This window comes from Delphinapterus leucas, chromosome 1, assembly GCF_059928025.1.
Source record: "Delphinapterus leucas isolate spDelLeu-1000000601 "Yukka" chromosome 1, BTC_Dleu_Yukka2, whole genome shotgun sequence".
In the NCBI taxonomy this organism is placed as follows: Eukaryota; Metazoa; Chordata; class Mammalia; order Artiodactyla; family Monodontidae; genus Delphinapterus; species Delphinapterus leucas.
This window is the reverse complement of record NC_143129.1, coordinates 86,602,121-86,615,787: the sequence shown is the minus strand read 5'-3', so window position 1 is coordinate 86,615,787 and position 13,667 is coordinate 86,602,121. Positions and strand designations below refer to the sequence as shown.

Sequence of the window (13,667 nt, the reverse complement as noted above, 5' to 3'; positions counted from 1 at the left end):
CTAGCACACACACACATACACAGACACACCTTTCCCCAGAAAGACAGTAGGTCTTCTGGTCTAGGGAAAATGGTTTTAGTTCCTAAACCCAGGGATAGAGAAAGATTTCCCATGGGAGATAACAGACCCATTATTTGTCATCTTGTCTTCTTGAAATCCTCCAGCTGGGTGGATGTTCCCACCCCCACTTGTGGCACATTATAATCATAGAAGATAACAATTGTTACACCTAACTCCTTTTTGATGTTTTGAATAATCTTTCTAGTGCTGCCAAGGTACAATAGTGACCAATATCAAGCTCCACTCTCCCTTTCATACGTTGCCTAAAATCTGGCCTCCCTCATCACACTGCCCAATGTTCTCATGCTGGTGAGTGAGGAAATAAATGACAAATGTGCCAAGTCCAACAGAGGACAGGCAGAAGGTATTTTTGAATGCCAGCTTTCAATTCTATAAAAGCACAGAATTACAAAATAGGTGCAGCTAAACTTACTTAGGGTTTTTTTTTCCAGTTGGGAACTAAGATAGGTGTGTTTCTCAATAAGGAGCAATCAAGGTTGATCCTTCCTTAGTCTGTGTTTCAGGAGATTGGGCAAACAAGCGGCTATACAATAGTGTCAGGCACTGAAGGTCTCCAAGTTGGATCTCTTTTCTGTTACATCTCTTCGTTCAGGGGTAACTGTCATTGGTGCTAAAATTCCTTTGCCCCCATAGTTGTAATGATTAGAGTCTGGGGCCATGATAAAAATAAGGCCTCATCACAGCATCTTAGGAGAGTCTCATCATATCTGGTAGGACATATGATACTGGCATATGGATGCTGCCTAAAAAATTGGATATTCTGAATGCTATACAGGAAAAAAAGCATCCCCTTCTCCAACTGCAACATTTCACAGTCATCTCTCACTTTCAGCACCTTCCTTGCTAACAAGGATCTGCACAGGGTAAAGAGGGGGTAGGATAACATTAGCGGGAGAGATGGGAGGGATAAACTGGCTTCAACAGCTTTCACAGAAACAAACATTTGTCACTGAGGTCTTTGTCCATCATCTTCTAGCTTCGAGCTCTCAGTATCCTATGACCTTAGATGTGACACCATGGCACTTGTGTTCCTTCTCCAGCAAGTGGAAAGGCAAAGGCAAATCCTTCTAAGACTGAAGGGACTGCAGGCTGAACCCGGGTGATTGTGTTTAATGGGGAAATGCAAGGAGGCAGAGGAGTTTCTAACAGTGCTCCTCCCCAGCCCTCCAAAGACAAAGCTGTGCTTCAGCTGGGCTCGCTGTCCTTCCATCCTGTGGGGACATGAGGTAGAGTGGGGACAGACTGGAGGTGGGAAGGATGGGAGAGAGAGAATGAATAAGAGGTGGCAGGAGGTGAAGCTGGTCTGGTAGGGACAGGCCAGCACCGAATGCTTCTAACACCCACAGTGCCCATCACCTACCACATAAAGGATCCCCAGCAAATACACTCTGGTTTATAAGCTTGATCCCCAAATACCCAAGAATTTAAAGACAAGCAGGACTATGTTTTCCTGGAGTGGATTGTAAAAACACGGTGAATAAATGAAAAGAGATTGAGAAGTGTGTTCTCAGATCCACTGAGACAAGAGAGCAACAGTTGTGCATGTGGCAGGACTGTTCACTGCCCCCCAAGGAGTGGGTTTTCTTAGTCAAATTGACACTTACCTTTGGCACCCCTCATCCTCCCCCAGACCCACCTGGTACGTTCCCTGTGGCTTTGCGATGATAGACGTCCCATCCCCAAAGGTGGTGCAGCAGCTACTGTCCTCGCAGTTGGTGATGACAGTGGCGTAGTGTGAACTTTCAATCCGCATGCACTTCACCTGCCTGGTGATCCTCTGAGGACCTTCGTCTGTGGGCAAATGCAAGGGAAGCAGGTCTGATAGGATGCACACATAGGGAACATGCCTGCCAGCTGACTCTGACTGTGCTCCTGCCTCCTGGCTACCTGGACTCGAAGTCAAGATCCAGTGTTGAGAACTCACTCCATGGGGTTGGAGTATGGGCTACTCTCTATGTGAATGCAGTCATATTTCCAGAATATCTCTTAATTTAGTATGCTCTTTTGTTCTCACCATTCTTTTTATTTTGAGAAATTGAAAACATCCGGAAAAGCACAAAATATAATTTAACTATTCATGCTCACTAATCAAAATTAACACTTATTAATATTTTGCCATATTTGCTTCATTTTTAATATGTACATAAGAGAAAAATATAGATAAAGTTGAAGTTTACTGCTCTCCTTATCTCTGGGTTTATTCCTTTTTCTCACAATCCATTTTTATACTTTTATATAAATGTATGTATCAAAAACAACATATAGTATTTTGTGTACTTTAAATTTGCATAAGTTATATATTACTCTATGTATCATTCTACACCTGAATTTTTAACTTAATGTTTTGAGACATTTAGCCATCTTGATATATATGTGTGTGTGTAAATAGGTGCATGTATGTGTGCACTTCATTCCTTTTAATTGCTATATAGTACTCCTTTGTAAGCATATACCACATTTTATTTTTCTATTCCACTGTTGATGGACATTTGTTTTCCCAATATTTTAATATTAAATTTGGTGTTGCAAGTAGCGCCCCATACCTGTTTCCTTGTTCAAATGTATAAGAGTGTCTTTCTATATATATCCAGAAGTAGAGTTAGTGTATCGTATGATATGCACATTTTCAATTTACCAGATATTTAAAAATTGCCCACCCGAGTGGCTCTTTTAATTTTCACTCTAACTAGCAGGGTGGAAAGGTTGCTCTTTTTCCAGTCACTTGCCCATTTGTTGCACTTAATTTGGCAATGAAGCATTTAAACTCTGGAATTAAAGAAAAGTGAGTCGGAATAATTTTTATTTAAAAATCGTTTTTAAACTTAGCTTAGGAAGGGTGGTAGGCTTTTAGATAATATGAAAGACTCTGGTTCATTAGTAGCTGCCGCTGGCTTTTCTCTTATATCACCTTTCTGATAATGAGAATTGTCAGAAAGAATTGAAGGAGGACCTACCTGAGGTCACCTATGTATGCAAATTAGATTCCTTAAGGATCAAAGGAAACAGGTCTGAGATCTAATGTGCAGGACAGTTGAGTCATGATTATTAACTTTTAGTTGCTACCAATCCAGGCTGTAAGTTTTTAGTGGTAAAAATGGAAAAGGCACTACTACTATCCATCAACCAACTAGAGCTGTTATCACTTCCGCGTCAGCTGAGGATAAAGATCATAATAAAGGGCCTCATTTGGATTGCGTGAGTATTCTTTGGTTGATGTGAATTCTTCAAAAAAATTATTTTCTTATGTGTATTTTCAAAAATCAGTGAGGTTTCTACCTATCTTATTGTAAAGACATAGAATATTGTCATCTACTTGAAAAAGAATTTGAAAAAGAAGAGATACATGTACATGTATAACTGAATCGCTCTGCTGTACACCTGAAACTAACACGACATTGTTAATCAACTATACTCCAATATAAAAGAAAAATTTTAAAAAAAGAAAAAAAAAACTTACCTGTCTCTTGATCATCCGGAGAAATAATTTGATCTTCATAAACTTGATAAAAGGTTGTGATTCTGGTACCATCAGCATGATCCACTACCCGAGTACCATCTTTCTTTTCAACGATGATCACTTTGTCTTCTCGAGTTGTCATAACCTGAACATACAAAGGCAGAGCAGGTTAATCCCAAGTGTGCTTATTTTTACACCCCATTGATTACCATCAAAATCCTGGTTATTTAGAAGTAAAAGTTTTATCTCATCTACTTGATCTAATCTTTATAACAATCCTGGGAGGCAGGCAATGATATCCCCATTTTATAGATGAGGAAACTCAGGCTTAGAGAAGTTAAGAAACTTGCTGAGTGTCACTCAGCACGTGCCAGAGCTGATGCTGGACTAAGACTGTCTGACTTCAGAACTGGTGCTTCTTCCATGGTCGCACATTTGTGAGTAAAAAGTTAACGTCAGGACTGATCTGACCCAGGTATGTCCAGGAAAATGGTCCCAGGTCCTGCTCCCTTGGAAACTACAGGTTTAAGATAAGCAAGGGACCACTGGTGTCTGTAGTGAGGGTTCTGATGTGGTCTGGTCTCCCCTGAGGAAGCAATGCCAGAGCTTGGATTTTGTGTGTCGGTGCAGGGGGGCAGCATGGGTGAAAGGGGTGCTGGACACAAAGGATCCCAGGGAGCAATGGGCAGAGTGGTGAGAGCAAGGTTAGGAGTGAGGGACCAGACTGGGAAGATTATTAAGCATATTAAGGACACAGTCTTTATCCCAAGGCAGGCAAATCAGTAGTGAAGGGTTTTCAGTATGTGGACTAGAGTAAGAAACACGGAAAACATTCATTTAGTCCTAGCAAGTACTTCAGTCTGAAAGAACACTCAGACCTTTGTATCCTGTAGCTAAATGGTTCACCAGAGAAGCTCTAAACCCCCAGCTGTGTGTGTGTGTGTGTGTGTGTGTGTGTGTGTGAAGATGTGGCAGGCAAGGAGATGCATAGCCCAGATATTCCTTCAAGACAGGATTTGCTCCCCAGCTGTGTGGAGCGAAGTTGGCAAACAGCCTCCAGATGTCAGCTCTTCCAGCATCTGACTCAGCTGCAGAGAGATGCTTTGCCTGACTCACATTGTTCCAGGTGAACTTGGTCCAGTGACTGAGTGAGGCAGGAGTACACCGATATGGTTCCTGCTCCCAGACTTGGGACATTGGGACAGATGACACTGGCTTCTGAGCTCCTGCCAGTTAACCAAGGCTTTGTGGGGTCTGCGTCACAGCTCAGCTTCTCCTCTGTCCAATCCTGCTTTCTCCCCATTCCTTTCACAAATGGTGTCCCTTATAAATATCTTGTACCACAAACTTCATTTCAGTGTTTGCTTCTGGAGACCCCAACTGTCAACAATGTATTAAAATTATATAATGCATATTTTTAAATCATTGAGGGTTTTCTAACTCATACTGTCCTAAGTGTAAGGGACACAATTTGCACTGAAGTGTCCAGATGGATATGAGAGTGAGTTTGCTAGCTATGTTTTGACTCAAGTGTCTAGGGCTTTTGGGAGTAGGTCATAATTACATTTTTATCTTTTTATAGTAGGCAGAAATCACTATAAGAGAGAAGTGCACACTGATCATTATTTTAAGTTCTTATCTTTGGCACTCTCAGCCAGTGGTAGATATAGATATGTATATCTGTCTATCTATATCTGTCTATCTATCTATCTATCTATCTATCTATCTATCTATCTATCGAATGTGTATAACAAGAAATACTGCTGTAGAATGCAGTGACTGAGAGCATGGACTCTGCAGTTAAGCTGCCTGAGTTCAAATTCTGGTTCCACAGCTGGCTGAGTGATTTAGGCAAGTTGCTTACCTTCTCTGGGCCCTAGTTTCCTTATCTGCAAAATGGAGCCAACACTAGTATTCCTCAGAGATGTTATATGGATTAAATGAGATAATGCTGGTAAAGTAATTCACACTTAATTGGTCATCAAGTTAGCAATGATAAATACTAGCTCTTTAACTCATTTATTTATTTTGGCTGTGGCGCATAGCTTGTGGGATCTTCGTTTCTCAACCAGGGATCGAACTTGGGCCCTTGGCAGTGAAAGTGCAGAGTCCTAACCACTGGACCGCTAGGGAATTCCCTATCTAGTTTAGATATTCACAAATTATTATTTAGAATTATTCCAACATTTTATAACACCACATAACATTGACATTTTCTGATCACCATAGGGTAAGATAATCATTATTTTTAGTGGTGGCAAGAACACAATAGAAAGAATAGTTACTGAACACCTGATGGTGCTAAATCTGGTATTAATCTTCCCAACTATTTTAGGTAATGACTATTATTTCTATTTTAGGAGTAAAGATACTAGATTAGAAACATCCAAAGTCATATATCTAGTAAGAAGCGTGACTTGGGGTTCAAACCCATGACTGCCTCACAGCAAGGTCAGTGGCACTCCTCTAAAATGTGATACTTCATGTCAGATGTCACGAAAACACACATCCATTCTCAATTTTGTTTCATATGATCATTGCCCCTTATTTGCATAATAGTTAAGCATATGAGACCTAGAATACAACTTGGGGTCCACATTCTGAATCTACCACCTGCTGTGTGATCTTGGAAAAATTATTTAGCCTGTCTGTAGCTTAGTTGTCTCATATGTAAAATGGAAACAATAGTTTGTTGTGAGAATTAGACAAGTTAGGATGTGGAAAACACCAAGAACAGTGCCTGGCACACAGTGAGCGCTCAATAAACATTATTACTATTGTTGTGATTGCAATTTGACTGTTGGGAGTCTATGCTTGAATCCAGGCTCCTGGATCTTGGTTTGTGCTTCCATAATGGTGCTAGGTATCAGTAAAGGAAATTGAGTGTCATTAACTAAGAAATATTAATCAAATTTGCATATTAAGCCAAATAATCTGTATCAGGGCTGAATTAAAGTGAGTCATTTGAAGTCACCAAAAAAAAAAAAACTATCCTGAGATGATATGTATCTTGAGTCTCACAACAGAGAACTAGCAAACAATGTAAGAGATTATGAAACTATTTCAGAAGTAGGCTGAAGAAGAAAGGAAAACGCATTTGGTTAGATAAAGGAATTTATCTCAATAGCAAGCAGACATTTTGCTTTCGACTATCAGCATGTGGTTGCAAACAAGTGCTGGAAGTCCAGAAACCAGAAATAAGGCATGCAGGAAATTCTTTGTCTTGTTAGATTTAGAGGGTGCTGCAAAGCTCCACATAAGATATTAGAGGAATAGCTGAGGAATGGAAAGAGCCCAGTTTTTAGTCCCAACGACTGGTTCTAAACCTGGCTCCAGCAATTCCTGGTCACATTACTTAACTTGCTGAGGCCCAGCTTCCTCATCTGTATAATATACACTGGTGTGAGGCCTGAATGAGAGAATGTATGCAAAACCCCTAACAGAAAGCCTATAAAAAATGCTATTGTGCAACCCAGGGGTTTCAATTTCACATCTGCTTGACAGATAAACAAAACCGTTATTTACTATACCACTCATTTGTCACTTTTTCTTAAGTTATAAATAAAATCTTTCTTATAGTTGTTTTGCGGTGGTGTTGAATTTTTGAGTTATTTAATGTGGGCATCTCATTAAATATACCATAAATTATTTGAAGTCAAGGATCATGAACAAATTTCTATAATTCATGTCAGGTACACACAAAAAGTAGGAATAAATCAGAGCCCCTCACTTCTAGAAGATAAGACATATAAACAAATACATTCAACATAAAGAAATATAGGATATCATTAATCATATGTCTTAAAAGTGGAATAGAAAATTCATGATTTGTCTCTCACTTCAAGAATTAACATTTCATGATACACTGCACTGGTCAAATGAACCACACAATATTTTTAGATTTGGAAAGATGGATCCATCCATTCATCCATACATCCATTACTTAACAAACAGTTATTGAAAATGTATTATTTGACAGGTATTCCTCCATGTGTTGTTTCAGAACCCTAACAATTTAGAAAAATTTGTAATATATAATTGTTTGCCATACCGTTCCATTGACAGGATCTGTGGCTTTAAAGGATAAAAGTGGGGCCAAGTCTGCTATTCTTTCTAATCCTTTGGTGCCAATCCGATTTCCTTGAGGTGTAGTTGTAAACCAGGTGCCTAAGTGAATCTCCACAGGAGTTACTGTTTGAATTGTTTCTGGGGGAGGTTCATGGCTTTCATTTTTATGTGCCACTGATGACTGATTTTTCTGACTTTTTCCTGTGGAAGTTCAAGTAAAATCAAATACAACAAATCAACTATACTCCAACAAAAATTTAAAAAATAAAAAAAAAATTAAAAAAATCAAATGCAACAATATAACTATAATATCACATATAGAATTATTCATTAAGTTTTAATACAGTGTAGGTTACCTCAGACACAGAGAAATTCTAAGTGGTATTCATCAATTATATTATTTCTCAAGAAGCAAAAATTTCAGGTTATGAATATCTAAATCTTGGTACTTGAACCTTGGCTGGATTCCCATCACCTCCCAAAAAACATACACGTGCATACACAGCTCACTCTCCATGGCACAATACCCATTCTTGTCAATTTCTGTACACTTTTAGGTCTTGCTTACATCTCCCTAGATTCCAGATTTGGGGTCCTGTACCCTGGTTTTCAAAGCCTCTATTTTCTCCTGTGTATCTCTGAAATTTTTAGATTCCTTTTTTTGACTTATTATATTCTAGTATAATAGAGTATAATTTTAACTCTTCATTCCTCTGATTTTGTCATTTTTTTTCAGTCACAGGAAACATCTTTCTTCGGCCCTGGATCTGGAGAACATCAAGCATATCCTTGGCCTCTCATATGGAGAGGATTTGTACAGTTTAATTACTACATTGATAATCATCTGATACACATCCCCCTCTCAACCCCTCCCCACCCCCATTCAATTAGAACAGGAAGACAGAACTGAAGAAACCCTCATGGAACCCTGTAAATATTATCTCAATCCCTCTACCTCTGGAGTAAAGGTAGATTTACTCCATTTGTATGAATAATAATGAGTAATCTCATTATTATTTGCCAGGCAAAATTTGCCAGTGTTGCCAAGCCTCGATGATGAAGTAAACTCAGACTGAGAAAAAAATTGCAAAAAATATAGTAAAGGATTGTTGCCTCCAGGAAGATCCTTTAGATTCAGACCATGAAATGTGGATCTTGGTGTAAGATGCAGACTCAACTAATTGGGGGAACCAAAGAAGACAGATATATTTAGCTAAGCCTTTCCATTGCCCTAAGATTTAATTTGGACCTATTTGTATTTCCAGAGCATTAAAAGAGAACTGAAAGATAGACCTGTAGAAATTATTTAGAATGAAGCTCAGAGAGCCAATGTGACAGAAGTAATGAAAGAGAGGTAAAAGCTCTCTAATACACATTTAATTGGAATTCTCGAAGAAGAAGAGAAAGAAATGGATGATAAACAATATTTGAAAAGATAATATTGAGAAAGTTCCACAAGGAATGAAAGATACTAATTTACAGGTTCAAGAAGCCCAATGTATTCCCACTTGGATAAATAAAAAGAAATCTACCCCTAGTTAAATCATATTGATATTATAATAAAAAAGAAAATATTTTAAAGGCGGTTAGATTGTCTAACAACAATTAGACTGACAGCCAACTTTTCAACAGCAATAGTGGAAGCAAGAAAAATATGAAGAATTATTGTCCACATACTGAGAGAAAATACCTGTCAATCTAGAATTCTACACCCAGTGAAATTATTTTTCAAGAATGAGGACAACATAAAGACATTTTCAGAAAATATCTGTTTTGCAAAAAATAGCTTAAAACTTCCAGTTAAAACACAAAAATGTCTAATTTTTAAAACATGCACCTATATGCTGCTCACAAGACACACTTTTAAACATAAACCATAGAAAGTAAAATAAAGTGTGGGAAAAGTTATACTGGAAAAGTTAAACAATAGCTGATGTAGCTATAAAAATATAAGCAAAATCAACATTAGAGTAAAAAAGAATCCTAGAATAAAAAGTCACTGTGTGCTGATAAAAAGTTAAATTCCCCATGAAGATAAAACAATTCTAAATTTGTAAGTATCTAAAATCATATCCTCAAAATATATAAAGGCAAATCTGAGAACTATAAAAAAGACATAGTTATTTCAGAAAAAAGAAATATGGATTAAACTGTAAGGAGTGAAGAGGCTATTCTACCCTTTCAGGAAATTTAAACATACTTCTGCTGAATAAGTTGACATTGTACATTAAAAAGTCCATAAGGATATAGAATAAGAAATGTCAAAGTTTGAATGTGAGGCAAATATGGCCTACTGTCTATTTTTGTACAGTCTGTGAAGTAATAATTCTTTGTACATTTCTACATAATTAAAAAATCAAAAGAATATTTTGTTATGTATGAAAATTATATTAAATTCAAATTTTAGTGACCATATAAAAGTTTTATTGGAACACAACACAGCATGCTCATTTGATTATGTATTTTCTAAGGCTACTTTTACACTACAATAGCAGAGTTAGTAGTTGTGACGGAGACCATATGGCTCCAAGTGTCTAAAACATTTACTATCTTGCCCTTTACAGAGAAGTTTCCTGAACCTGGATATAAATTGGACAACACAACTAACAAATTTGATCAAACAGATATAAAGAGAACTCTGTAACATGCTGTATAAATATATATATATATAAATAAATTAATTAAATTAAATTAGAAAAAGAGAACTCTGTACTCAATAGCTGCAGGATATATGCAGTTTTCAACTTTTCAAACACAGACAGAATTTTTTTTTTAATTTGACCATATCCATTCCTCTGTCAATGGACATTTAGGTGGCTTCCATGTCCTGGCTATTGTAAATAGTGCTGTAATGAACACTGGGTACATGTATCTTTTCGAATTACGGTTTTCTCCAGATATATGCCCAGGAGTGGGATTGCTACTTCATATGGTAGTTCTATTTTTAGTTTTTAAAGGAAGCTCCATACTGTTCTCCATAGTGGTTTTACCAATTTACATTCCCACTGACAATGTAGGAGGGTTCCCTTTTCTCCACACCTTCTCCAGCATGTATTGTTGGTAGACTTTTTGATGACGGCCATTCTGACCGGTGTGAAGATGTCATACATGTATACCATGGAATATTACTTAGCCATAAAAAGAATGGAATAATGCCATTTGCAGCAACATGGATGGACCTAGAGATTATCATACTAAGTGAAGTAAGTCAAAGACAAATATCATACGATATCACATATGAAAAGATGCTCAACCTTCGTAATCATCAGAGAAATGCAAATCAACCACAATGATATACTACCTCACACCTCTCAGAATGGCTATCATCAAAAAGAACACAAATAACAAATGTTGGAGAGGATGTGGAGAAAAAGGAACACTTGTACACTGTTGGTGGGAATGTAAATTGGTGCAGTCACTGTGGAAAATGTTATGGAGGTTTCTCAAAAAACTAAAAATAGAACTACCATATGACCCAGTATATCATTTCACTAAATTTTGAGTTATCCAAAAAAGAATTCACTTTGCCTCCATACAATGTTACTGGGTACCATGATGAGATGTGTGAATCTGAGAGAAAAAGACTAAATCTTAGTTTCACAGATCATTAAAGGCATATGAGAAATTGAGAAAAATTTGTAATGCCTGAGAGACAGTGTAATTTAGGGGTTAGTTGCCCAGACTCAAATCCGAGCTTTACCACTTACTAGCTGAGAGACTTCAAGGAAGTTAATTAACTTCTTTGTGTCTCAATTTTCTCATCTGTAAATTGAGATTATTAAGATACACACCTCACAGAGTTATTGTGAGTATTCACTGATTTAATATTTTGAAGTATCCAGAATTGTGCCTGGTATACAAGCACACGTCTCCTATACATGAAGATCTCTTAAAATGAAAATGATGAACATCCCGACAGCAAACCAAGGAAAGATGTGAATAGAAAATTAACAAAAAGAAAAAAAAAGCAACAAACATCTTTAAATGTTTAATCTCATCAGTAATCAATGAAATGCAAATTAATATAATAATAAGATGCATTAATTGTCTATCAAACTGAGTAACATGAAAAGAATGACAATACCCGGCATTGGCAAGGGTATGAGGAAGCAGACACTTTCATACTGTGCTGGAGGTAGGGGCATAAATTGCAAGTGTCTTGGAGGGGAGCAAGTCTGTAATTTAGATTATGGCAGACAGGGTTGATTGCTTACACAACACTTCTCCACCTTCCTTTTTCCTTACTAGTAGTGCTCATCTCCTGAGAAAAAAGCCAAAAGTTTCAGATGCTGTTTTCCCAGCCTCAGTCCCCAACCAGGTTTAGTCAATGACATATAAGAGGAGACCCACTGCGGGTGGGGGAGACTGGTGTAATCTGGGGCTATTTTCCTCCCTGATAAAGAGAGACACTTGAAAGCTCTTGTGTTCACCCTCTTTCCTTTCTGCTTTGGAAGTTACGACATGAGGCCCTCGTGCCTGGAGCTGAGGTGGCTCTCTTGCGATTTCGGGGAAAAGAGAAGGACAGAGAAGGCTACACAGAGACTTGATATCACTGATCACTCATCTAACCCTAAAACAGTAGTGTAGGCATTAGAACTAATGTCGTGTCAGAGTACATGATGACATAGGAAAATGTTTGCTATTTATTACATAGAGATAAAAGCAATTCATGAAACAATGTGTAATGCTGTGATTCCCACTGAAATTTGCATGTATTCAATGAAAAGATAAGTGTAATAATAATAATATTGAGCATTTATTAAGCCCTTGGATTTATTAAATCCATTATAAATTGAGAGGCTTCGGTTATTACCTTTCTTTGTGATGACAGTCTCTGATGGTGCTGTTTCTGATTTTTGCTGAGAAACCGTGCTCATCAAGTCCCCGCTGTGAGGGCTTGCTGGCGCGTCAGCAGGAAGACCAACAGGCCCTGAATTGGGACTACTGCTCACAGTACCATCTGCGAAGAGAATCTGAAGAAAAAGCAAAAAATTTCAGCATTCTCAGAAACGAGGAAGAAACTGGTTAACAATACTGTGTGTCAAACCGAAATAGGTTAAAAATAACTCAAATAAATGTTATTTGCTGACATCCAGACTCTGCAGTATAAAGCATGTTATAGAAGGGTAGATTTGGAGCTCAGAGACAACAGATTAATAACCAGCACAATAATATTGCTTTGTTTTCCATTTACTTTCTATTTTGTTTCTTTTCATTTCCTATCTTTTATCAGATTGACTTGCTTTACGTTTTCCCATTCTTCACCCTTCCCCTATGTAATTGGGAAATTATTTACCCTATTTCAATTTTTCTAATGACTACATTTAAAACTTTATCACATATTTAAACGTTTAGTTTCTATCAATATCTATCTAGTATGTATAGTATGTATAGCATCTAAGGCAGTGTTTTTTCTTCCAACTATATTATTCTTTGCCATTTTAAGGCATCATTCATTTTCAAATGAGTTGTTTCTCTTCCTTGTCATAGTACCGTTCCTCACCTTTAGCTTGTTTGTATTTTACTCTGCAGCAGGAAAGAGTAATTTATCTAACATATTCTTTTACCTGTGTGGATCCATCCAACAGGTATTTGACAACAGTGCCTTGACTGGTAATAACTCTTGATGCCTCCTGCTCCAGAGGTGGTATCACTGTTTTACAGAATTCATAGTGCTTCACCTTCTGGGGGTAGCTCTGTCGGACCATGATGTCCCAAGTGGGTTCCTCGTCTATAACATATTTATCTTAAAAAGAAAAAAGAGCTTACTGAGAACTGTGCAATGCTGTATGGCTGGGATCTTATCTTCCTGCTTAATTGTTTTCATTCTTTTGTCTACATCTGGTTACTAGGGCAGTTTTCATGTCATGATAGATGGCCCAGAGTACTGGTTCTTTGCTGCCTTTCTTATAGTCACATGTAGTAAATAAGGTCATTTACAAGTACCTAATACATACTTTCTGCGTGTATAAGCCAGTGTTTCTAATGATGTCCAGAACATTTCAGGGCAAAATTAGGAAGGGAGAGAGTTATTCTGTCTTAGATGTTGCCTTTTCTCCCC

The 13,667-nt window shown here is 37.6% G+C and overlaps 1 protein-coding gene across 1 annotated transcript in view; it reads right to left on the bottom strand.

Moving 5' to 3' along the window:
- The window catches only part of SPAG17 (sperm associated antigen 17), a 220,331-nt gene that overhangs the window by 62,422 nt on the left and 144,242 nt on the right, over window positions 1-13,667 (bottom strand). Inside the window, exons 27-31 of the mRNA XM_022583945.3 lie at window positions 13,174-13,352; window positions 12,420-12,579; window positions 7,590-7,807; window positions 3,539-3,683; window positions 1,718-1,872 (exon numbers count right to left, since the gene is read on the bottom strand). Of these exons, the coding sequence (XP_022439653.3) occupies window positions 1,718-1,872; window positions 3,539-3,683; window positions 7,590-7,807; window positions 12,420-12,579; window positions 13,174-13,352 (857 nt within the window). The remainder of the gene's footprint in view (window positions 1-1,717; window positions 1,873-3,538; window positions 3,684-7,589; window positions 7,808-12,419; window positions 12,580-13,173; window positions 13,353-13,667) is intronic.